We start from the raw sequence: 25,720 nt of genomic DNA on the forward strand, positions 1-25,720 counted from the left end.
TTTATTTTATTTATTTTTTACATTTTTTTTTATGATCTGTTAGTACAACACATATGACATATGACCATTATAACCCACTGGACATTTTAAAACTGCATTCTGCATATTTTCATTATCTTTTTTTTTTTTTTTACTTGTAATATCCATGATGTTTTTGTTTTTTTTTTGTCATATGAACAAGGAGAAGTATACACAGTGGAATTTGTTTGGCTGAGACAATCAAGAAAAGTTGCTTTGCATGCAAATGTCTACTAAAAAAAAAAAAAAAAAAAAAAAAAAAAGTTAAATATTTTTATGGGAAAACACACACACTCTTACAGATTCCATTGTATTTAAACATTTTATTGGGTCTTAAAGTACAGTGAAAAACAGAAACACAATGTTCTGCAAATACCTGAGAATACTGAAGTAGATTTGAACAAAATAATTTTCACTATGAATATGTTCACTAACATGAGGTCCAGTGATCCAAAATATGTCTAATTAAAATTTACAAACATTTGTAGAAAAGTGACCCTGGCTGTGAAAACCCAGTCCTTTTTTGTGACTTACTGTTTTCTACATAAAATTATCCTTCACAAGTTAACAGAACAGAACATTCTGTGAAAATGTAACCTTGATATCTTTAACATTGACATTGGCCATGTCAAATCTTGAAATCATAGTAAAATTAATGGTTGAAATCAAACTTTGATGCTTGCTATCTCATAATCAGATTCTGAGACTTTAGCATGGATTTCACAGGCAGGGCCACAAATGTTAAGGCAACAAAATATTGTCAGGCTTATTTTCCTTTAACTATAAAATGCATAATAAGTATAAAAAAAGTTATTAAAGAATAATAAGAATAAGAATGATAAGAATAGCACTTGCAGATGAACATTAAGTTTTGGTAATTATGAGTGTTGTGCTTTGGCTCCATTTTTTCTGCAGGGATGAATCTAATGGTTTGAGCTGCACCACTAAAGTATGGAAGCCCATTTACAACATACAATAAAATTGCCTCACAATTATGACAATGTCGAAATTATGACATAAAAGGTCAAAGGTATTAAGTCAAACTGACAAAAAATTACACTTTGACCTAATTCAGTTTCTTTTTCTCAGTATTAAGACTTGTTCAGTTTTTTTACTTACAGTTTAATTTTTAATTTTTTTCTTTCTTTTTCACATTTGACTACATTATCTCAATTTTGATTATATTATAAATGACTTTTTACCCCACAGTTTCAATTTTTACCAAAAAGTATTTTTTGGATTCAAGTTTTGATTGTTTATCAGTGCGAATGACAGTAAAGACATCAAAATATCAAACACTCCTAAAAAAATAAATCAATAAATAAAAGAAAGACAAACATTACATAAGCAAGTTCCTTATATGCCAATGTTGTTTTGACTTAATAGTAGGCTATTTAACGACAAGCAGATCAAAACAGCATAGACCGGAAATGTTACCAACATAAACATTGAATTGTGAACCTTGTCAATGATCAGGAAATGATGCTATTGCTAAGAAAATGAAACATATTTCAGAAAAATACAGATTCATGTTTTATGGGTACATTCACTTGCCCTTTGTTTGAAAACCCATTTCAGTTTAAGGTTCATTTGTTGTTACTATGACATTGGCGACTGCATATAGTGACAGCCAGTGTTGGGAAGTAACTAGTTACATGTAACGGAATTATGTAATTTAATTTCCAGTGTTTCCTGTCATAACTATGCAAAGATTTGATTTCAAAAACATTATCACAGCGATTAAACTATTTCTTGTTATGGTTTTAAATCTTTATTTAACATCAGAATGATCTCAAAGTAAGTGTGATTTTGTGGTAACTGAGCTTAAAAATTAAACTATTATAATCTTAACACAAGTGATGAAGGATTTTGAAAGTCTTGCAGAGTTGTGTCAGTCATTGTTGAGTATACTGTACATTAACCCATGGTTTGCATGTTTTAAAAATAATTAAAAGCATTAGAAATTTAGAAAAGTAATCAAAACGTAATCAAATGTAATCAGTTACATTACTTTAGTAAAGTAATTGAAAAGTTACACTACTTATTACTTTTTAAATAGGGTAACTTGTTATCTCTAAACTATTACATTTTGAAAGTAACCTTCCCAACACTGGTAGTAGCCTGACCTTCTTTCTACAATTCACAGATACACACACAAAGACACACACAGGCAAATGATGGAAGTATGCAGTTTCCCAGAGCAGAGTACTCTGCAAGCTGATAATAATTTTTAACAATGCTGAATATTTGGGGAATCTGCTTGAATTTGTCATCACCAAGTCACTCTAGACTGCTATGCAGCCTTTCAATGTGCACATGAGGAAAATACAGTAACACACTCACTGCAGCAGCAACAATAAAAGAACCAACTTCCTTCTCTGAGTGCTTGTTTAGTGCAAAAGCTCATGCAATTGCTGTCAATACACAAAGCTGCACATCTGTGTCATTTACTGCTACTTCATCATGATCATCTGCAGTTACTGATTTATAATGTTGGCCAGGGCTCACATCCTCAAGAGCATCTGAACGCATGCAGTGTTCACCTGACATATGGCAGCTTGAGATCTTTTGTCTAAAGATAATTACAATGAAAAGTATAAACAGTATGGGTAACAGAGTGCCAACCAGGATCAAATGCCATGAATTTCCGACACTGTCTGGTCTGGTTTCTTCTTGGTTTTCTTGATCAGTGTTTTCTGTTGTTGTTTCTGCAATAAAAAAGTCTGAAAGAAAACAACATTACTGCATTGTGATAAAGACAAAAGATCAATATAATTTTTATACAGCAATTTTCAGACTGAAACATCACTAGTGGACTAATATTGTATCAAGTTATTTAGTCTATTTACTGTACAGCTTTAGATTAAAAACATTGCACACTACAGCTAATTTTACACACCGTTGATGATCAGCAGCACAGTCGCCTGTTCATCTGAGGGTGTGATGTGACAGATGTATGTTCCTGCATCAGTGTGAGTGAGACCGGTGAGTTTGATGGAAAAATTTTTTCGATCATACTCCTCAGGGAAAGTTTTGATTCTGTTCTTGTATCGTGGGTCCTGTGTCTCTAGTAAATTACTTTCTGGAGTTAAATCACACACATTTATGCTGCTATTGTGTCTCCAGCTCACATCAACCTCTTGAAGTTTAAGATCACGTTCAGCTGAAGAACACGGCAGGACAACAGAACCACCAATGACACCCTCCACTGTGACATCCAGACAAACTGTAATGACAGAAACGTTAGTAAAGAAAGTCTGTGGCATGAATTTATAGTAAGTGCAATAAGTGATTTTCTGAGAAATACTAATAAATGCAATCAAAATGTAAACACAAAATTTACTGAATATTTTTATATTTATATAAATAAATAAATAAATAGTTTGTACATAGCGTATCAGACTGAGCGCCACCACAGTCTTGTAGCCAATTAGCAATAATGAGCATTAGAGAGGCATTGATTGTGAAGGAGGATGCAGAGGTTGCTTTGTTTCTGCTCAACACATAAGTAACACTGGTTTTGCTTAGTTTCGCAGAATCACAATATGCTGTCGTTGTAATGTTAGGTAATGGGAATGTGCTGACACAGGACAATGCATTCTGGGAATTTCATCATGATTTTTTCAACTGCCATAATTCTTCTCACAGCCAGCTCACACTAGAAAGCTAAAAACGCAGAGGTATTTCATGTAGACATTGATAAGAGCATGGCAAGTGATGATACAGTAAGCCTTAACCATTCCAACGCGATAAAGTAATATAAAACGACTACATTCACTACGGAACTTGGATGAGAATGAAACTGAAACTATGTGAGGTAAACAACTCAGCTTTGTGGTAAGTTATTCTTTTACTTCTATATGCTTAATGCTTTCACACTGAGCAGTTTTAGGCAATATGACAATATATAACAACGATAAACGGTCCACCATTTGAGATCTAGCTATATTGTATTTACTCTTCTTTTAAGAAAATTAGCAATGGTTTTACTACAAATAAAACCAAAAAACATGGTTACTAAAGTTAAACTATGGTAACCACAAATGATATTTCTAGTAAAACTGTGTTTATACAAACGGTAATCAACACAGCAAAAACATGATTACTAAATGTTTACTATAATAAAACCGTGATTCATTTTCGTAAGTGCTTTAGCAGTTATATCAGTACCACTTTAGTGAAGGAGACGGAATATTATGTGATAAATATTTGCAGCCTCTCAGATGCAAAAGTGAGCTTTTTTTATATATACATTTAAAAAGATTTCATATTAGTGTATGCAATATGTTTTCCAAAAATGTTTTATATGAAACGGTAGGCTTTTTCTGGGCTGATCTGTGTTTGTTTACACTGCACATGTGTGCTCCTTAACGTGTCCTAAAAAATGCTGACCCTTACATAGAATGCAACGCGCTGTGACTTAGATTGTCATTCTCTAGCCACCTTTTTCCTGAGTAACCGATGAGCGCCCCATGATGGATTATAATTTCTGTTTGGGTGCTCTCATGTTCCATTCTCCATAGAAAACTATGTTGAAACAGGCTAAAAAGGGTTAAGCTGTGTGTTAATTTCACTAGAAACACCAGAGACTGGAAATGTAAAGCATCTTTCTGTTAAAAGGTGGGTGAGACTTCTGTTTTCAAAAAAAAGTGGATATAACAGGACAGTTTGGAGTCTTATTGTCTGTCTGGAGCTGGAGTGCTGGCGATTAACAACTAACTCTTACTTGTACATCTTGTGTCATCTTCTCATAAGGCCAGTTTTACTAAACAGGGAAAACCAGCGCAAAGTAGCGCCTGCTTAAAGACATGCTTTTTGGGCATTAAATAATGGTGCTAATACCAGTAATTGATGAGCGCAAATGTTAATAACTTTCGTGATTTATTTTAATACTCTCCTCCCATAAATTTTGTGTCTGAAATGGAAACTCCAACAAATGCATATTCAGGTGCAAAAAATAACTTATTGTCCATGTCTTTTCAGCACTAATTCTTCACTGCACGTCTTTAGTAAATTCTGACAGTACAATTTTAACGCCAAAAGACTGTTTGTGCCGGGCAAGCTGTTGATAAATCTGGCCCTTTAAAATTTAATTTCTGTTTTTGTAATTGCTGTAATTATGAAACTATGTTTTTGTGTTATAGCATATTTATGGATTTAAGGGCAGCACAGTGAAGCAAGGGATGATTGTTTAGGTGATTACAAGTATTATCAGTATTTCTCAGAAATCACTTACTGCAACTTTAAGTGTGTTGAGATGCTTACCTTTATTTATCAGCACTACAAATATACAGATAAAGCTGCAACTGGAGGAAGACAAAGAAACAAGAACCTGTTAAATATTGTAACTCAACTGGGTATTATTTCCACATAACACAAGTGGAACAAGGTTATAAAAAACATGCTAATGCTAATGCTAATGTTTAAGCATGTTTAAACAGATTAGGGCGTTTCATTCTGAACTCATCAAACGTACCTGATCATCATGGTGCCCCAATATTATCAATATACGTTTTATTAAAATTAAATATATGGCATTTAAATGTGTCTTAAATTAAGATTACATACTTTTTTTTTCTTTTTAAATAACAGATTATCATACACACTTCCGCATCAGTATGCCATGCGTGCTACGGATGACATCAGACGTACGTCACGTCAACAGTAACCACGTGAAAGATACGAAACGCGCACTAGAAATATGTTATATGTCAGGGGTGGCGAACTCCGGTCCTGGAGAGCCGCAGCCCTGCAGAGTTCAGCTCCAACCCTAATTAAAACTCTCCTGCCTATAGCTTTCTAGTAACACTTCAGACCATGCTTAGCTTGTTCAGGTGTGTTTAATTAGGGTTGAAGCAAAACTATGCAGGGCTGTGGCTCTCCAGGTCCGACGTTCGCCACCCCTATATATACCCCATATATATATATATATATATATATATATATATATATATATATATATATATATATATATATAATATCGATTAAAAAAGAAGAGGAAAGAAAAGAAAAAAATAGAAATTTGTTGAACGTATTCAGATTTACTTGACTTTCACAAGCTTTTCCAACATGTACCAACTCTTTAATTTCTACTCAGTCTTCACCAATAGTAATTCTGAACATGTCTCTGCCGTCCGTCATCGCGTCTTGAGTATGTCTGTCATGTCTGAACTTCAGTTCATCAAAAAGCTTTAGTTTTATTTCTCAACTTCATGTCAGACTACAAAATATGTTTTGCCAGTTTCACTGGAAAATTATGGACCCGTTTTACAGACTGTCACCACAGTTATTAAAATAGGGTTAAATATAATAATGAGTAGCCCACATTTGATCAGTAACTTACATGAGTGTAAAGCTTCCTTTCGTAAACCGCTTTGGAAAGTGTACTTTTGATACTCCCAGTGAATCATTTGATGTTTTACATGTTACTGCCGTCATTGAGTTTTAATACATTATTGTTAATACATTATCGACTCCAGTTTTTTTTTTTTTTTTTAAGAGTAGGGAAGATCGCAGAGCTTCCAGTAGGCTAACATCCTCATTCAGGATCCTCAAACATTTTCTATGAAATGCCTTTCAAAATTTGCTTATCGACTCTAACAGATATACAGAGATATTCTATAGATACCTGAACTGAAGTTGTTTTGTTGGTTTCCGTATCTGGGCTCAGTCGAGAAAGTCCTGCCTCACAGTTCTTCTCTCTCGTCTTTTTCCTGACAGACTGAAGAAGTGCTGTAAAGGGACTGTAATATTCTCAGTCTGATGGGAGGAGAAGACTGGTTGGTCAGACCAGATGGGCGGGCGAGAGAGATCACGAGAAGCTTGAGGTTCAGTGAATCTGAACTCCCTCTAAGAATTAACAAAATAATAATAAGTAGTAGCCTACACAGAGACAAAAGTTATCTCTTCACATTAAAAAGAGTCATTCTGGCTCTTTATAATGTGAAGATTTCTGAACTGCGTCTCCCACACATTCCTGCTGTCATTCATGGTTTCCATCACCTTGTTTTTATGACTGCGAAGTATATCGAAAAAAAAAAAAAAACCTTAATTCGCAAAAAAGGTTTCTTTTACACTTGCTTGCGGTGGTTTTTGACTTCTTGTCAAAAGGTTATTTGTCTTAATGCAAATAACCGGAGATGGAAATGCATTTGAATTAATTCCTCCATACGCATAAAAAAAAAGTCATATGACTTTGCCCGATGTCTGCTAGCTCTGAGGCGCAACTAATCTATCATATATGAAAAGTATTATATTCAGTGACGATATTGTTCTCTTTGATGGAAACGGTGCTTATTCGTAAACGTTTTATGCGATATTGCAGTTTTGCGTGTAAGTTAAATTCGCAATTTACAATGTCAGGAGTTGACTTCGGTTTATCGTCACTGTAATATTACTCTCATTTGTGACTCCCAGAGAAACTGAAATAGAGAGAACTAAACAACATACAGACTGGCTTTTTCATGACTTGCCTTTTAAATGGTTTTCGTTAAGTTCAGCAAGTCTCACAGATACTCTCTCTTTCAAATTTATTCTGAGACTGATATTCTCAATTTGATGTTCTGGTGAGAGGAAAGAGTCTGGAGAATTGTTATCAGACCAGATGACTGTCATGTCACTGGTTTTGTTTATCGTCAAAGTAAGAACATGAATAGAATGCAGAGATTCCAGTAACATCCTCATTCATGCAGAGGAATTAGGAGAACAATCTTCTTAAAGAGATAAAAACAAAAGTCCCATACATAAACCTTATAATGAATTTGCCTTTTAAACACTATTTTTAAGCAAACAGGTGGTTGTGTGTTGCTTGTTTGTTTTCATTCAGCTGAATTCTTCTGAACTTTTGTTCATTGCTATAATGTTGTGATAACGTTAATATTTGCCCTCAGTTTGACATATTATTAAGCAAATAATTGTCTTGAATGCAAAAGCAGAGCCTTTTGTATTTTATGTATTACAGCATTGTGTTGTATTTTTGTATTATATAGACTGATATTATGGACCGTGTATGCTTCACAAAAACAAATGTGTTTGTGTGTGTGTGTTTCTTCACCAGGAAGTTTGTTATATATATACTGCCACAAGTAAAAAGAGACCAGTGAGAGACTGTGTCAATGATCTCTCATAATAACAGATGACTGGGGCCCTTAGCAGCCCTTAAAAAGTTCTAATGCACTGCCTCAAAAACTCACAAAACAGTCTCTCCTGCACCGGAAAGAGTCAACCAATACTAAACTAATTCAGCTCAAAGCAACTTTTTAACTTAAGGCATGGTATAAGATGGTGATTAATTATAATGGTAATTAGAAAGAAATGTAAGAAAGGTTCTCTAGTAAATTACTGTTGGGAATTTTATCACACACAGTTGTGTCTCCAGCTCATCTCAGTGATATTTAAGATCACATGGACAAATGTGACAGGAAAATAAAAAACACCACTAACATTTTTAACATAAAACATTCATCCAAGAAAAATCAGAACATTTGCATTGTATGTATTATTGGATTGCTGTATTGTGTTTTTGTATTATGCAGACATGAAGCCTGTTTTCAGAGTGATCAGACTGGTTGTTAAATACATAGACGTGTCATTTAGTTTGCAGTGGTATGCCAGCTGATAACCTGGAGATAAACATTTAAAGAAGCCAAAAGGGCCTAAACCCATTTCTCTTTAAATGTTTGCTGCTATTATATGGCTGGGGTTCCCAGGGGCCGTAAAGAGCCTTAGGTCCCCAGTGCATGTAAATAGCCCAACATCATTTCTATAGTACATCTTGGTAATTTTTTCACTTACCAAGTTACAGGTCTAACTATAGTTCTAGTCTAACTACAACTAAATACTGTTGTTAAACCCTTTTAATTATAAATTATGTGCTAACATGTTTGATTCAGTATTAACTACTATGCTACTTACTGCAATAGTCACACCATGGCAATCTATTTGCTATGTGTTTTTTTTTTCTAAGCACTTTTACTTCCGTCATCAGTGTAAGTTGCAGTGGGTTATAATGGACAAGAAATATACACCATCTTTCACACCATCATACTGAAAAGTTTGTTTTAGTCATTCTGCAATCCTGACGGGAGCTCGGCTCACCCTCAGCCATGGTGCAGTGGGCAGAGCTTCCCTCTGTGCTCTTGCTGTTCATGGCCAACTCCCTCATGGCGAGCGCAGTAGCTGGCTCGCACACCTGATCAGATGCTCTGAGAGGCTCAGGCTCTGGCACATTCTCCAGCTTTGTTGCTCTACTTGGGGATGGCTCATAGATTGTGGCGGGCATGGGTTCTCCATCCGCAGTGGGCCCGGGCTTCAGCTCCACGCAGCGGGGTGATGGTGGGCTGGGCTCTGGGTCTGGAGTGGTTCTGGATTGGGGCCAGATGCTCTCCAGACATCTGATAATGGCCTCAGTCTCAGTGCAGTGGTGTCTGGGAGGTCGATGGGACGATGGTAATTTGCCACGATCTAGAACAGGGAGTTCAGCGCTGCATCGTTTAATGCTGTTAAAAATGGCAAGCAGGCTGAACTCAACTGTAAACTCCAACATGGGCAGGTCTTCACAGGCTAACTTGGTGAATCTTGCAGCGATATCCATGACGAGGAAACCAAATGACACACTTTCAAAAAACAAAAACAAAACTTGGGGAAACGTGCCACTTACTTTCTCTTTTTGATCTGGTATTCTTTTAGGGAGATGTGGTCTCACAGGACACACATCGGAGATGAAGGAGATATAATACAAAAATCTTTAAAAATCCAGGCAAAGGGTAGCACAAGGCAGGCAGGCAGGGGACACAAATAGCACATCACATTCAATACTGGAAGAGGATCACAGGACAGACTACACTATGGGCTTGTTTCACAGACAGGGCTTAGACTAAGCTAGGCTTAGGGCACAGTTCAATTAGGACATTAGGACATAAAGTCATTTTTATAAACATGCCTTTATAAACATGATCCAACGGTAGCTGCACGGATCTCAGACTGCCTGGCAGACATGGATGTAAGAATGGATGAAAGAACATCACCTACAGATCAACCTGGCAAAGACTGAGCTTCTTATCTTCACTGCCACTCTGACTATACAGCATGATTTCACCATCCAGCTAGGTTCATCAAAAATTACCCAATCAAGTTTGATCAAAAATCTTGTGCAATACTTTATGACCAGCTGACATTCAAAGACCATATTACAAAATCATTGATCATGCAGGTTTGCATTGCACAACATCAGAAAGATCAGGCCCTTTCTAACTGAGCATGCTGGACAACTACCAGGCCCTTGTCATTTCTAGGCTGGACTACTGCAATGCTCTTCTGGCTGGACTTCCATCATGTATAATCAAACCTCCCTAAATGTAAATGTAAATAAATGTAAACTAATAAATAAGGGCAGTGATAGAGGCTATCAACAGCAAACGCAAATAGCAATATATGCTATTTAAACTAAGTGATAGATGCTCTTTACACTAAGTTCAAATAGCAACATATTCTATTTACACTAAGTGAAAATAGCAGGATTTTCTTAGCAATATGCTATTTATACTAAGTGCAAATAGCTAAAGATTCTATTTATACTATGTTAAAATAGAAGGATTTTCTACTGTTTATACAAATTATTGCAAATATTTTGGCAGTTATCTGCACCTCAGTATTGGAGTACATTTTTAAACAGTATGTAGTAATAATTTTTTTGAGTGTAAAATATAATTTACTCTCCCTACACCTACCTTAACCCTACTCAATACTTTATTTTTAACTTTTAGATTATTTCCTTCATTTTTGTTTAGAATAAATGTCTTTCCGACATAATATGAGATTTAAAAAGGGAGGAAAACTAAAGGAAAAAGTCGATGGCAACTACAGCATGTGCTTTACCATACACCACTGGAGCTGTTATGTGATAATCATCTTTTAAAGTGTTTACTAGCCCAATCATACGTAGGTGGGCAGAGTTAGTGCAAATAGCCTCTGCCAACAAATAGACACTCCGATAAAAGCAATATGATTTTAATAAATAGTGTAACAGAAAAAAAGATGCCATTTCATTTAAACATTTTATTAGGTTTTAAACATAAAGAGATCATCAGTATTCAATGCAACACAATGCTCTGGAAATACCTGAGAATACTAAAGTACATTTTAACAATTGCGAGCAAACAGATATTGCTGTTGGCCGGTTAGCCAGAGACCTACAAGCTGTGCGGAGCGAACACAACACACACAACTAAATACGTATTTTGCATGCTACAGAGTACACAGAGTATGAATTAAAGGTTAAAATGCAGTTTCAATGCAGCTTCAAAGGGCTCTAAAGGAACCCAGCTGAGGAATAAGGATCTTATCTAGCGAGCGAAATATTTATTCTATGTTTAACCACAAAATTGTCTAGCTCTGCGATGCACATGCATACTCTATACACTCCGGTTCAATCCAGTTAGGGTATGTCGAAAAACTCTTTTCTCCTCTGTAAGGTTTACAGAACCTCAGACACTTGGATCTTCTGAGACGGACAATACACACACAGTGTATTAAGATACAGACATTTTTTCCACCTCTCACTGACAGAAGATGTGAGAAAAGTCCCTTTTTTACAAATTCCTTCCATCCACTTCCCCTCACCAATCTCCTCTCACTCAGCTCAATAGCATAATATAATGTTCTACATGAATACAAGTGATATCCATAGTCATGTCTGGTAATATTTGAACTGTCACTATGTGTCTGGTACAATGGTCTCATTCTCACAAGAAGTAAACTAAAAGGTAAACAGATTCTAAGAGTTCAGAGATATATTGCTCATTGATGAGGGTGTACTATTTCCTAGTGTCTTTCATGCTAATTACCATCTGTCCCCAAAAAGGTGCAAACGATCAAGTCTAGGACTTGATCAATGCAAAATCAAATTGTTACTTCCTGTCTCCATTTGGGGGGGGGTGCCTGTCTGGGTCTGAAGTACTTAAAGAGGTGTAGCAAGAAGATCAGGCCACTTTCTGTAGCCAGAATGAGCCCATGGTACGAAGTGTGTTGACTATTTTTTCAAATCAGGTATGCATCTTATTCCTAGATTCATCTTGGAGAGCTTGATGTCTTTTATTGATTTGATATATTTGAATTGGCTGTATAATTGGCATAATACATATTTACCTGACTGACAATAAACTGCTACATTTGATTCTATTCTGACTTAATCTAACCATAATCTCTGGTTATTGTTTCATCTTTATTCAATGTAGTTAGATTAACTAAATACTTTTGAAGTATTAGCATACTTCATAGTGCTAGCCATAACCTCTGATTTAGTTTGAGCTATAACTAAGGTGTTACATGGGTAACTGTATGGGGCTAAACAGAAACACTATTTTAAAAAATGACAAGCATGAGGCGGTCTATTAAATAGTTAGCCATAACCTCTGATTAATGATCAGACTGGAGGGTTTGTGATCGTGGGGCCCATGTAAATCGGCCGACATGAGGCACCCTGAGCGACATAGATTCCTAATGAAAGAGTAAATATAAAGTAAAGAGTTAAATAGAATAAGCGAATGTTAGTATAATAATAATTACAAATGGAGAAACAACCAATTCATATGACAACCTAAATTCGAGGTCATAGTAAAATGGAGTCAGATTAGATGATAAAATGGAGTCAGATTGAATTTAACTTCAATTAAATAACTTTGCGCACTGGAAAGACCCAACATGCAAGAAACCTTCATCCACCATTGAATACCTCCACTGGGCCAATTGCGTGGACCTTGCACCTCCAATTTTAAAATACCCTAAATGTACTCTAACAGACCCCTCACAGTGCAGAGTACAGCATCTTTTCGACATGATTCATTTTAAAAACAACTCATTTAAAGAAGAACTCCACTTCCAGAACAACAATTTACAAATTATGTACTCACCCCCTTGTCATCCAAGATGTTCATGTCTTTCTTTCTTCAGTCGTAAAGAAATTATATTTTTTGAGGAAACATTTCAGCATTTTTCTCCATATAATGGACTGATATGGTGCCCCAATTTTGAACTTCCAAATCTTCTTTGCATGTTCACTTTGCAAAGACTGTGTCGGTACTTCTGCAGCGATGTAGGATGCTTTTGAAATTATTTTTGAAGTTGAGGGAGAAAATACAATTGGAGTTTTCCAACATAGCCTAACTGTCTTGAGTCAGAATACACAGAGTTCAGGGAGAGAAAGGCAAGACGAGTGTTTGAGATTAAAAAGTATTTAAATTGTATTATTTTAATGAAAATAGATAAGACCCTTCTTCCTCGGCTGGGATCATTTACAACCCCATCGTTTTAAGCTGCATTTAAACTGCATTTTGGAAGTTCAAAATCGGGGCACTATATCAGACCATTATATGGAGAAAAATGCAGAAATGTTTCCTCAAAAAACATAACTTCTTTAAGACTGAAGAAAGAAAGACATGAACATCTTGGATGACAAAGGGGTGAGTACATTATATGTGAATCTTTGTTTTGAAAGTGGATTTCTCCTTTAAATGACTCAGTGTCAACTCTTTGTTTTGAGAGACAATGACTTTATACACTTTACACTTTCAGATTCAAAACTTTGCAGGATGTTTTCATTTAACAGTAAAAAAAAAAAAAAAAAAATGCTACAGTAAGAACCTGTCAAATGGTTGATGGTAAAAATTTACAGTAAATAACCATAAATTGACATTCCCAGAATTCCCTGTGTTACATTTTTTTTTTTTTTTTTGGTAGAATAACTCTTTCTTAGTTTTTTCTTAGCAGGTTTGTACATTAGGGTTGTATGTTACATCTAATGTTGTTAAATGAATGTTTATTGAATTATTTCAGATTCATGTGTGTTACCATGATGGTGTTTAGTGTTTTTGTAAATGACACTGTGCACCTTCTATATATTTAATATTTAAAAGTTGTTTGTAATGAGCTTTGGTTCATCGTGTGACTTTCTCATCACCACCTGCTTTTGGTGGGGTGGTTATCAGTGTATTACAAAGGTACAAAACCAATTTCAGTACTTCAATAGGTTGATACATTAACATTATTTCAGTTAATGAAATTCAAACGTAAAACGTTGCTACAGTATTTTGTACAGTAAAATTTCGGCATCCACAGCTGCCGTTTTTTACTGTAAATTTTACTGATTTTTTGTTTTACAGTGTACGGCCTTTCTGGGCCTTGAACGTGTGTTGTGTTGCTGTCTGTCCAGGGTCCGAAAGCTCTCGGATTTCATCAAAAATATCTTCATTTGTGTTCTGAAGACGAATGAAGGTCTTACGGAATGGAATAGCATGAGGATGATGAATTAATGAAAGAATTTTCATTTTTGGGTAAACTATCCCTAAATGTAGCCACCAGGAGTACTTCAGAAAACCACTGTCACAACAGAGTCTGCCGCTGCTTTGATAAATTTGAATCTCTGTTACTCTAGAAGAAAGCCAAACATCAATTCTATGCAGTAATGCCACAGAGTTCTCTGGGCCAAAAAATCTTCTCAGATAGTCAAAAAGACAGTGGAAGAAATGTGTGCTGTGGTCAGATGAGTCCACATTTCAACATGCTTTCTTAGAAAAATGGACATTTATATGTCTTTTTTTACCTCTTGATTTCAACTTGGTCATCTTAGAATTATGTTTCACAGACAGGGTTTAGAATTAGGCCATAGTTTAGTTAGGACATTAAAGTAATTTTAATAAACATGGCTTAGAAAAAAAAAAAAACATTACTGGTGTGCATCTTGAGACAGAACAAGGACACTGACATATTTCAAGATCATTTTAGTCCGTGACTAGGCTTAAGCCTTGTCTGTGAGACACATTCTTTCTTTTTTTATGTGGAAATGGGCCTACATATTGGGGCCATGGTTACAGGTGATCACTTTATTTTATTTAAAAATAAAAAAGTTTCTTATATGCCACTGTTATGATGTTACCAACATAAACATTGATTTGTGAACCTTGTCAATGAACTGGAAATGTGATTTTATGCAAATTATACAGATTATGTTTTACGGTGGGTACTGTCACTTTCCCTTTGTTTAAAAACTCTATTTGGTTCAAAGTTCAATTGATGTGGCTTCAAGCTACTATGACATTTCAAATACAAATATGATTCACAAAGACAAATAATGGTTCAGTATTCAGTTTCCTAACAAAATCCATCCCAACAGCTATAAAACATAATTTTTACAGGCTTTCCATAGTAATTTAGTATGAGCAGAGCTTACAATATATTTTTTAAAAATGCTGAATATATAGGGGCCAGGCTTGAATTTGTCTGAAATAATATATGACCATTTTACTTTAGACTGCTATGTAGCCTTACAGTGTGCACATAAGGAAAATATAGTAACACACTCACTGCAGCAGCAACAATAAAAGCACCAAGTTCCTTCTCTGAGTGCTTGTTTAGTGCAAAAGCTTGTGCAATTGCTGTCAGTACACAAAGCTGCACATCTGTGTCATTTACCTGCTACTTCATCATGATCATCTGCAGTTACTGATTTCTAATGTTGGCCAGGGCTCACAACCTCATGAGCGTCTGAACCCACGCAGTGTTCACCTGACATAAGGCAGCTTGAGATCTTTTGTCTAAAGCTAATTACAATGAAAAGTATAAACAGTAAAGGTAACAGAGTGCCAACCAGGATCAAAAGCCATGATTTCCCGACACTGTCTGGTCTAGTTTCTTCTTGGTTTTCTTGATCAGCAGTTTTGTTTCCTTTTTCTGTTGTTGGTTAAAAAACAACAACAAAAAAAACATTACTGCACATCACTAGTGAATTAATACTGGATCAATCACAGAAAACTTCATTTAGATTAAAAACATCACATATTACAACTAGTTTTACACACCCTTAATGATGAGCAGTACAGTGTTCCGTTCATCTGAAGGTGTGATGTAGCAGGTGTATGTTCCTGCATCAGCGTGAGTGAGACCGGTGAGTTTGATGGAGAAATTTTTTCGATCATACTCCTCAGGGAAAGTTTTAGCTCTGTTCTTGTACTCTGGGTCTTGAAAATCTTTACATTCAGCTATATCATACACAATCTTGCTGTCACTGTGTCTCCAAAACACATTAATGTCTTGAAGTTTAAGATCATGTTGATTTGAAGAACACGGCAGGACAACAGAACCACCAATAACAGCCTCTACTGTGACCTGCAGACACGCTGAAATCAAAGAAAATTTGATTGTAAACCCAGTCTGTTGCAAGAATGTATCTTTTAAAGGTGCTGTAAGCTATTTTTGAGAACACCATCGATAAAACAAAAATCATCACGCAAACAAACAATTGTGTGAATATTTGCTAGCTTTCCATCTTTTTTTTTTTTTTAAAGGGAAAAAAATAAAATAAAACACTGCTCATTGGTTGCTCTTCTTAAGTTCAGGAAACTTGATTTGTGACTGAGTTGAGTTGTGATTTTCATATATCTCTCATTTTAGTAATGAGCAGCATTTCAAATGGAAAAAAAGAGTCAAGACTAAGAATGTGGTGGAAGAAACTGAATATCTCTTTACTCTCTTGCTGCAAATCAAATCTCCATTATAGGAATTTCACAAGTTCGCACTTACATAGGCCACATTCACACAGCAGCAGAATACGGTTGTCAGTCCTGTATCTGTTATGTTCAAACACAGTATGGTTATTTACAGGTGTGGCAACCACATTCTATAACCGAACTTACACCTGTAAATTTTTAGTACTCACAACCACATTCTCTGAACACTCACGCTGTGTGAACGAAATAATGTTTCATCAACAATGTTCGGGAGAAGCACGTTCAGCCAATTCACCTGTAAGTAAACGCAGTTGTCCGTCCCAAAAACTGACAGTGTGAACATAGCCACATAATCAGATTTAACAACTAGCAAGCAGGGTGCGATGTGCAACTCCAGTAAGACTATAGCCTAGTAACCTAATGTTACAACACACATTATAAACCTGTCTTTTTAGGCGAGTACCGGATTATGAGTGTCATGTCATGAAATGTTATCCAAACAACGAATAAATTATATAGAGAAAATCATTAAAATCATTCAAAAATAATTCAGCAGAAGCAGATCCATCACCCGGCAAGCCCTGCGTTTTTTGTTTTTTTGTTTTTTTTCTTGTAAGATATTAGAAAAAGTTTTTGCCTCCCAGTTACAGGCCAATTTAACAGCCCTTTAAGTCTGGCTTTTTTCCTTTAAACAGCACTGAAACAGGTCTGGTTAAGGTTCTTAACAATCTTCTCTTAGCTTCTTAGCTTCTGATTTAGCACTCTCCTTCTGTTAGGGCTCAGCTCAGCTTTTTACACAGTTTATATGCTACCAATTGGACAAATAATCAAAAGCTATGGGTTTAACTTCCACTGTTATGCTGATGACATCAAGGAACTCAAGTTTTGGTTGGAGGCAAATGACCTGAAATTCGTGTTTGTTTAGGTGATTACAAGAATTAGCAGCATTTCTCAGAAATCACTGCACGATGTTTAAATGTGTTGTTGAGATGCTTACCTTTATTTATCAGCACAGCAAATATGCAGATAAAGCTGCAACTGGAGGAAGACAAAGAAACAAGAACCTGTTAAATATTGTAACTCAACTGGGTATTATTTCCACATAACGCAAACAGTATAAGATAGTAAAGATAACACACCAGATGACAATGCTAAATGCTAATGCTAATGCTAATGCTAATGGAAAATTACTTACGCTAAAAATATTTAGATAAATCTGATAATCATTAATTAACCACTTCATGTTTAAAGTATTAATAATGTTAAGGTTTTCTTAACTAAAAGTTTTCCCTTTTAATTCTAGTTTCAATAAAGCATTTGCAAACAACAGTACAACAGAAACAAAAATACGAAGACGTGTTTGTCCAGTTCATTCTGAACTCGTACCTGATCATCATGGTGCCCCAATATTATCAATATGTTTTAATATACTGCATTTAAATATGTCTTCAATTAAGATTACATGCTCTTTTTTTTTTAAATAACAGATTATCATACACACTTCCGCATCAGTATGCCATGCGTGCTACGGATGACATCAGACGTACGTGACATCAACAGTAACCACGTGAAAGATACGAAACACGCACTAGAAATATGTTAAATGTATTCAGATTTACTTAAGTATAACCTGAGACAAAAGTTGACTTTCACAAGCTTTTCATCACATGTAACCACCTCTTAAATTTCTACTCAATCTTCATTATTAGTAATTCTGAACATGTCTCTGCCGTCCGTTACCGTGTCTTCAATCATACGTCTGTCATGGCTGGACTGTTATTTTATTTTGGATTTAAATTTAAGATATAATTTAGTTAACGCTGCTGTTTGGGGGTTTCTAATACAACAGCTGAGGAAATTATGGCAAATTTTTCTCTCTTCTGACAAACATAATTAACCTCTGACTTCATTAGTTATAGTTGGATCTTAAGGTATAGGCGTCCTTACATGTTTTCATTTTTGTGAAATGAAAAGGATTAAACGAAATAATGAGCAAATGTAATCAGTAACTTACATGAGTGTGAAAGTAAAGCTTCCTTTCGTCAACTCCTCTGGGAAATTTTGTATTTTTGATCCTCATGTGAATCATTTCTCTCAATGATGTTTCATATATTTCTGCCGTCAGTGAGTGTTAATACATTATCCTGTTTTGGCTTGAGTTTTTTGTCACTGTAAGAGCAGGGCAAAATTGCAGATCTTCCAGTAACATCCTCATTCAGCTCATGAGAAACCAAGAGAGAGAGAAATAAAAACCTGGACTTTCCATGAAACGCCTTTCAAAAACAGTTACTCTTTATTTAAATGAATACTGATATAGATTCCTGCACTATTTTTTTTCTTCTTCGTTTTCGTACCAGTCGAGAAAAATCTGCCATATAGTTTCTCTCTCTCGTCTTGTCAGACTGAAGAAGTGCTGTGAACTGACTGTAATATTGCCTGTCAGTCTGATGGGAAGAGAGACTTTAGTGGTCAGACCAGATGGGCGGGTGAGAGAGATCATGTGTTTAGTGAGAAACAGATGACAGCAGCTTCCTTTGAGGTTGAGTGCATCTGAGCTCCCTCTAAGAATTATCAAAATATTTACTGTCTCGCACATTCTAGCTGTCATTCTGTCATGAGTTGACTCCAGTATCTTCATTCATGATCCAACATTTTTGGTATCACAAACAGGATGAAACCCGCGTGAGCACTGAGCAACTTCTGCACAGAGTCGCAGTATTTAAGGTAGAGAAAGAACAGAATTGGACAGACTAGACAGGTAATGCTGATACGTTTGAGGTGGCATTGATTGTCGGTCTTTATGTTCAGACCAGCGTCGTTGGCTGCTCCTAACCCGGGTAGAGAGGCAGTCTCCAGAGGTCATGGGAAACTTGAGCTCATCTCTCTTCATGTACTGCTGGTGAGTATAACCAGTAGCTTCTGCTTTGAGGAAGAATTAAGAATGGACGAGTTAAAGTGTGGGGTGGAAGACTCTGATTACTGTAAAATGCAAATGTGCTATTGAAATGTTTAGAACATCTAGAAAGAGAGTTTGAATATTCAGAAACATGAGGTGAAGCTGTTAACGAGGTTTAAGATAGATAGAACATTTATGGAGAAGCTTGGACAGTTAATTAACTTGTGGAAGTTTTTACAGAAACCATGAAAAAATAACCATCAGATGAGGTTGTGCATGCTCTGATTTTGAAAAGCAAACAATTGAAAGGAATCATGAACATGCAACAAAAGAAAGAACTGAAAGAAGTTCATTATAGGGAAGTTCAAAAACTACAAAATACTATTAATTCACTATATAAGTAAATCAGTAGCATGACTGACAACACGATCTAAGTTTGAAGAAGTTTGGTAAATAAAAAGCTTATAAGTTTGGAGGAGTAAATGAACAAGCACCTCAGGCTTTATTTCACAGTGCTTATACATACAAACCATTACAGCCCGATCAAATAGTTTATGACAACCCATATGAGACAATGGAACAGCTACAGGAATAGGCTAATGTGTATTCATACTCCTTTAACGACATGTTAATGATGCTAAAACTTGTCTTAAAAAAGCAGACAAATGCAAATTGATCAAAATGCATGCCATGCACACTGTCAAAGTGGAAAAGGCTAGCATACAGATCATTTCTACATTTTTGAAAAGACTAAAGAGAGTCAAAGTTGATTTTGGGCAGATAAAACAGAGCCCAGGTAAAGCATTAGAGGATTACAAACACAGAATCAGGATTGCCATACTGAACCCTAGTGACATGGCCAGGACAGAACTGGATGCAGACAGATTCCTGGCACAAACTGCTAATGATGGTCCCTGGTGTCCACTGTGGGTGAAAGGAATAGAGCATGATCTATGGTCATCTTAAGTCTAAAATGAAAACTGTGTGCCAACTGGTTGCAAGTAACAAAGATGCCCCATAACAGGGTTCAGGGCTGAATCAGATGATGAATGCTGTCCCTCTGTGCCCTGGGAGGAACATTAACTGTGATTGATCACCATCCTTATGGCTTTTATTGTACAGCTTTGATTGACAATTTCAAAATTGATTTATTAATTGACACAGGGGCTGAGATTACAGTAATATCTATTATAATAACCATTCTGGTATTTTCTATTACACAGGAGACTATCAGAGTGGGTAGTGTTGTAGAAAAATCACATCCATTGATTGTACGAATGTATTGGCTGCACAATGGGTATGGGCACTTTTACGGCCTCCACTTGGCCTTGACATACTGTATAGACTAACAAGAAATCTGCAGCTGAATAGGAACAAATTAATCTGGTTGAGACAGGTCGCCCCTTTTGAGGAAAACCCGATTATTGAGGAGAGCGTTGTGCATCCAGAGGGAGTTTGGCCTCATGAAATGAATCCTGTGCTATTCACTGTTAAAGTTTCCCCTTGTACCTCTCCCAATCCAACAATTAGGAGAGGAAGCAGAGGTAGCAGCTGCCGATAGGGGGTGGAACAGGGAATAATTTGAAAAACATCCTCCAGCAGTAACTCACCAGTGTGGCCTGTAAAGAAACCAAATGGCAAATGGAGGCTAACAACTGACCAAAGAAGGTCAACAAATATGAAAGACACCATTAGTGGCTGACCATTCTATTTATTTTTAGGTAATAGAAATATCCAATAGATTTTGGTCAGAATCCTGTCAGGACTGGTTAGCTCTCACATGCAAAGGTCTTCATAACAGTCCCACAGTTTACCATCAGGCTCTAAAAACAACAACAGACAAATGGGACAGACAGTCCCATTTTTTTTTTACTGTTTTTACAAAATATTGGCAATTGTGCCTAGGTTCATGAAGGTCAATATATATTGAAAGGCATATGCATTTCATTGTTTACTGCACCATTGACCATATGTTTTAAATCTGACAATGAATCATTACCCAGCAAACATTTGGACGTGTAAGGACCGTCGAAAAGACGTCCCTCCGACACGTCCTGTCATGGTTGAAAAATAGTTCCACAAGGAAAGTTGAATCGACGTCTTTGACGTTATTTGGACGTGAATTGCACAACTTTTTCTGTGCGTCCCTGGACGTCTAAATGTGTCTTCTTCTGTATCTCTATACTATGTGTTAATTTAATGTGTTAATATAATTTTAGTATATAAGCTGTCACGGGGTGAAGAAACACAGGACAGAAAACTCAGTTTTATGGCCCCGGAGGGTGGGTTTTATTTAACAATGTGCAGAAAAAAACAGAATAATACGTGGGGTGAAGTAGTGAGGCAGCGTGCTCTCAGTCTCTCTAGTGCTCCGTGTGGGTCCAGTGAATGGTGGGTAGGTCAGTCTTCAGCTGCTTTCTGGGAGGTAAAGAAAGGAGAGAAAACGTTAGTGTATGTTTCTCAGAAGAGAAGCCTCTCCCATTGAGCCGGCGCCTCGCTGCTTATGAGGACGCCGGCTGATGAGGCGCAGCTGAGACTGATCCTGCCGTGACGAGCGTGAACGGGCTGTGCTCGTTGGTTTCCAGGGCGACGCTGATAGATCCTCGGGACACTCGTCACACTCCCCCCCCCCAAGCGTCGTCCTGGTCCTGTGGATGATATGAGTTAGTAGGGGAGAGACAGGGGGTGGGTGGGGAGTGACACCTGACAGACCTGCAAAAGCTGCCCAGATCCGAGAGAGCCCGTCGGCGTTGGCATTTGCGGCCCCGGCCCGATGTTTGACATCAAAGTGGAAGTCCTGGAGCGCAAGAAACCATCTGGTTACCCTGGTGTTGGTGTTCTTAGCTCTGGCCATCCACTGAAGCGGGCGTGATCGGTGACCAGGGTAAACCTCCGGCCGAGGAGATAATACCGCAGCTCCAGGACTGCCCACTTGATGGCCAGGGCCTCTTTTTCTACTGTGGCATAGTTTCTCTCGGCTGGGGTCAGCTTCCTGCTGATGTAGAGTACCGGATGTTCCTCTCCCCCCTGGATTTGGGAGAGGACGGCCCCCAGGCCGGAATCCGAGGCGTCGGTTTGCAGCAGGAAGGGACAGGTAAAGTCCGGAGCGCACAGGACCGGTTCCGAGGTGAGCGCATCCTTAATCCGTCGAAACGCCTCGTTCGCTGCTGGTGTCCACTGAATCTTCTCCGGCTGTCCCTTCCTGGTCAGGTCTGTCAGGGGGGAGGCTAAAGAGGAGAAGTTAGGGATGAAGCAGCGATAATATCCCGCCAACCCCAAGAATGCTCGTACCTGGGTTTTGGATTTGGGCTTGGGCGTTGTTCGGACGGCTTCCACTTTCTTTTCCTGTGGGCGGATTTGTCCTCGTCCAACTTGGTAGCCCAGGTACTTTGCTTCATATAGAGCCAAATGACATTTTCGGGGGTTGGCGGTCAGTCCAGCCCTCCGCAGCTCTGTCAGCACCCTCCGCAGCCGATCGAGGTGATCCTCCCATGTCTCAGAGTGGATGACGACATCATCCAAGTAGGCAGCGGCGTATGACTGATGTGGCCGGAGGATGATGTCCATTAGCCTTTGAAATGATGCTGGGGCCCCGTGGAGACCGAAGGGGAGGGTCCGGTACTGCCAGTGGCCACTAGGAGTAGAGAAGGCGGTTTTAGGCTTTGCAGACTCGGAGAGCGGCACCTGCCAGTATCCTTTGGTCAGGTCTAGGGTGGAGATGTACCGGGCCCGTCCCAATCGGTCCAGAAGTTCATCCACTCGAGGCATGGGGTAGCTGTCGAACTCGGATATCTCGTTGAGGCGTCTGAAGTCGTTACAGAACCGGAGGGTGCCGTCCGGTTTTGGAACCATTACGATGGGGCTGGACCAAGGGCTGCGTGATGGTTCAATCACCCCTAACTTCAGCATTTGTTGTACCTCGTCCTCGATAGCCTGCCGACGAGCCTCAGGGACCCGATAAGGCCGCTGTCGGACGACAACTCCTGGCGGTGTCCGGACGTCATGGTGTAGCACGTTGGTCCGCCCGGGAGGGTCGAGAACACATCGGAGAATTGACCGACCAGGTGTTGTAACTCTCCCTTCTGGGCAGCCGAGAGGTGGGGGTTGACATCTACCACCACGGGTTCGGTGGCGCTGAAGGCGGCGAGCTGGTCTCTAGTCCCGATCCATTTTTTAAGGAGATTTATATGGTATAGTTGGTCGGTGCGTCTTCTGCCTGGTTGTCGCAGCCGATAGGTAACGGGCCCGATCCTTTCCAGGACTGTATAGGGGCCCTGCCAGGTAGCGAGAAATTTGCAAGCAGCGTTGGGGACTAGGACCAGAACTCGCTCACCCGGTTGAAATACCCGTGGTTGGGCTGCCCGGTCATAATGTCGTTGTTGGGACCGCTGGGCCTGGACCAGATGTTCCCGGACTAATGGCATCACTTGATCGATCTTCTCCCTCATCTGTTGGACGTGCTCGACAACAGATCGGTGACGGGCAGGCTGCTGCTCCCAGGCTTCCTTGGCCACATCGAGGAGGCCACGGGGTTGTCGGCCAAATAGGAGCTCGAATGGGGTGAAGCCAGTTGAGGCCTGGGGGACTTCGCGGACGCCAAACAGGATGTACGGCAGCATCAGGTCCCAGTCCCGTCTGTCCTCCGCGGTGACCCGTCGAAGCATCCGTTTTAGGGTCTGGTTAAAGCGTTCGACGAGTCCGTCCGTTTGCGGGTGGTAGACCGTGGTCCTCAACTGCTTCACCCGCAGCAGCCTGCACAGATCAGCCATTAGCCGGGACATGAAGGGAGTACCTTGATCGGTCAATATCTCCTTTGGTATGCCAACTCGGCTAAACAGCTGGAACAGTTCCTGCGCGATGGACTTGGCGGTGGCCTTCCGGAGGGGCACAGCTTCCGGATACCGAGTGGCATAATCGACCACAACCAGGATGTGTTCGTATCCCCGGGCAGACTTCGGCAGCGGCCCTATCAGGTCCATCCCGATGCGCTCGAAGGGCACGTCGATGACGGGCAGAGGAATCAGCGGAGAGGGGGGAGGTTTCCTTGGTGAGGTCCGTTGACACGTTGGGCAGGCCTGACAGAACCGTTTCACTTCCGCGTCCAGTCCTGGCCAGTGGAAACGGTCCCGGACGCGTTGAACTGTATTCTCCTGTCCCAAATGTCCGGCCATAGGATGAGAGTGCGCTAGCTCCAGGACCGTCTCTGTCTTACCTCGGGGCACCACTAGGAGACGTTTTCCTCCCCCTTCGCTGTGCGACACAATACAGCAGGCCATTCTGGACCATGAAGTGCGGGACGGGATGAGGAGCTGGCTGGACATCGCGGCCGTCAATGCAGCGGACTTGGGTCCAGCAGTGCTTCAACCGGTCATCCTCCCGCTGCTCCCGGGCGAATGAGCCCCCCCCGGTCACCTGCTGGAAGACATCATAAAAGACGTTAGGGCATTGAGAGGGGGACTCACCGTCTCTTGCGCTATCGGAGGCCAGCAGCGCGGGCGTGGGCGAGGTCCTCAGCGTGCCTTTCCTCTTGGGCGGCTCCCTCTGGGGCTGACAGGCTGGGTGGTGCTCGCGAGCAGGCGGTCAAACCCTGGCCAGTCCCTTCCTAGGATCACGGGGACTGGGAGATCCTTCACTAATCCAACTTCCAGAGGCCAGGAGCCGGGGCGGCCGAAACGGTAACCCGTCGGGCTGGGACTTGTCTAGTTTCTCCATGTACACAGGTGATTGGTAATACCGCTTTTGAGTCCCCGCGGGGAAGGAGATGGGACTGTACCAGGCTGACCGCACTGCCGGAGTCCAGGAGGGCGCGGAAGGTCTTTCCATTAATTTTGATTTCCACCTCGGGAGCTCCTGATGGGACATCGGAGTGCACGATGCAACCTGCCAGCCAACTTCGAGGAGGAGGCGCTGGTGCTTCAGTCGGCATGGGTTCGTCGCGGGGGGAGCCGCCGGCCTGCTGTATGGTCGCGGTGTGCCCTCCGGCGCGCGTCGCTCCTGAACCACCCTCCGGGGAAAAGGCGGCGCTCGCTCCCGGCATCCCGCTGTAGGGTTGCATCCGCCAGCTCGACGGCCTCAATGAGGTCTTGGAGGTTGTTCGGGCTTCTCATTCCAACGGCTTGGCGATGTGAGCGAGGCAGTAGTCGTAGCAAACGATCGATCACCACACGCTCCGCTACTTGTTCAGCCGAGGGATTTCCTTCGAGCAACCAATGACGCGCCAGCCGCGCGAGCTCGACGACCTGGGCACGGGCGGGGAGACGAGGTTTATATTCCCATTCAGCGAAGAGTTGAGCAGCACATACGGGCG

At 39.6% G+C, this 25,720-nt stretch overlaps 2 protein-coding genes across 3 annotated transcripts; both read right to left on the bottom strand.

Moving 5' to 3' along the window:
- Window positions 1–2,421: 2,421 nt before the first annotated feature.
- On the bottom strand, window positions 2,422–17,926 carry LOC127153222 (CD276 antigen homolog). Of its 2 annotated transcripts, none has more exons than XM_051094198.1 (4): window positions 17,904–17,926; window positions 5,284–5,324; window positions 2,918–3,244; window positions 2,422–2,741 (listed from the first exon to the last, which is right to left on the bottom strand). In XM_051094198.1, exons 1-4 carry the CDS (start codon window positions 17,912–17,914, stop codon window positions 2,422–2,424), a joined length of 699 nt encoding a protein of 232 aa, XP_050950155.1. In that variant the 5' UTR covers window positions 17,915–17,926. The 2 variants fall into 2 exon arrangements, with proteins under 2 accessions (XP_050950155.1, XP_050950154.1); XM_051094197.1 differs by lacking the exon at window positions 17,904–17,926 and adding an exon at window positions 5,495–5,642.
- A 3,933-nt stretch (window positions 17,927–21,859) lies between these two features.
- On the bottom strand, window positions 21,860–24,734 carry LOC127153373 (uncharacterized). The gene is given in 3 exon segments (XM_051094437.1): window positions 21,860–22,281; window positions 22,284–23,568; window positions 23,655–24,734. Coding segments are annotated over 3 exon segments (2,787 nt in total).
- Between the last annotated feature and the right edge of the window lie 986 nt (window positions 24,735–25,720).

This window comes from Labeo rohita, chromosome 22, assembly GCF_022985175.1.
Source record: "Labeo rohita strain BAU-BD-2019 chromosome 22, IGBB_LRoh.1.0, whole genome shotgun sequence".
NCBI lineage: Eukaryota > Metazoa > Chordata > Actinopteri > Cypriniformes > Cyprinidae > Labeo > Labeo rohita.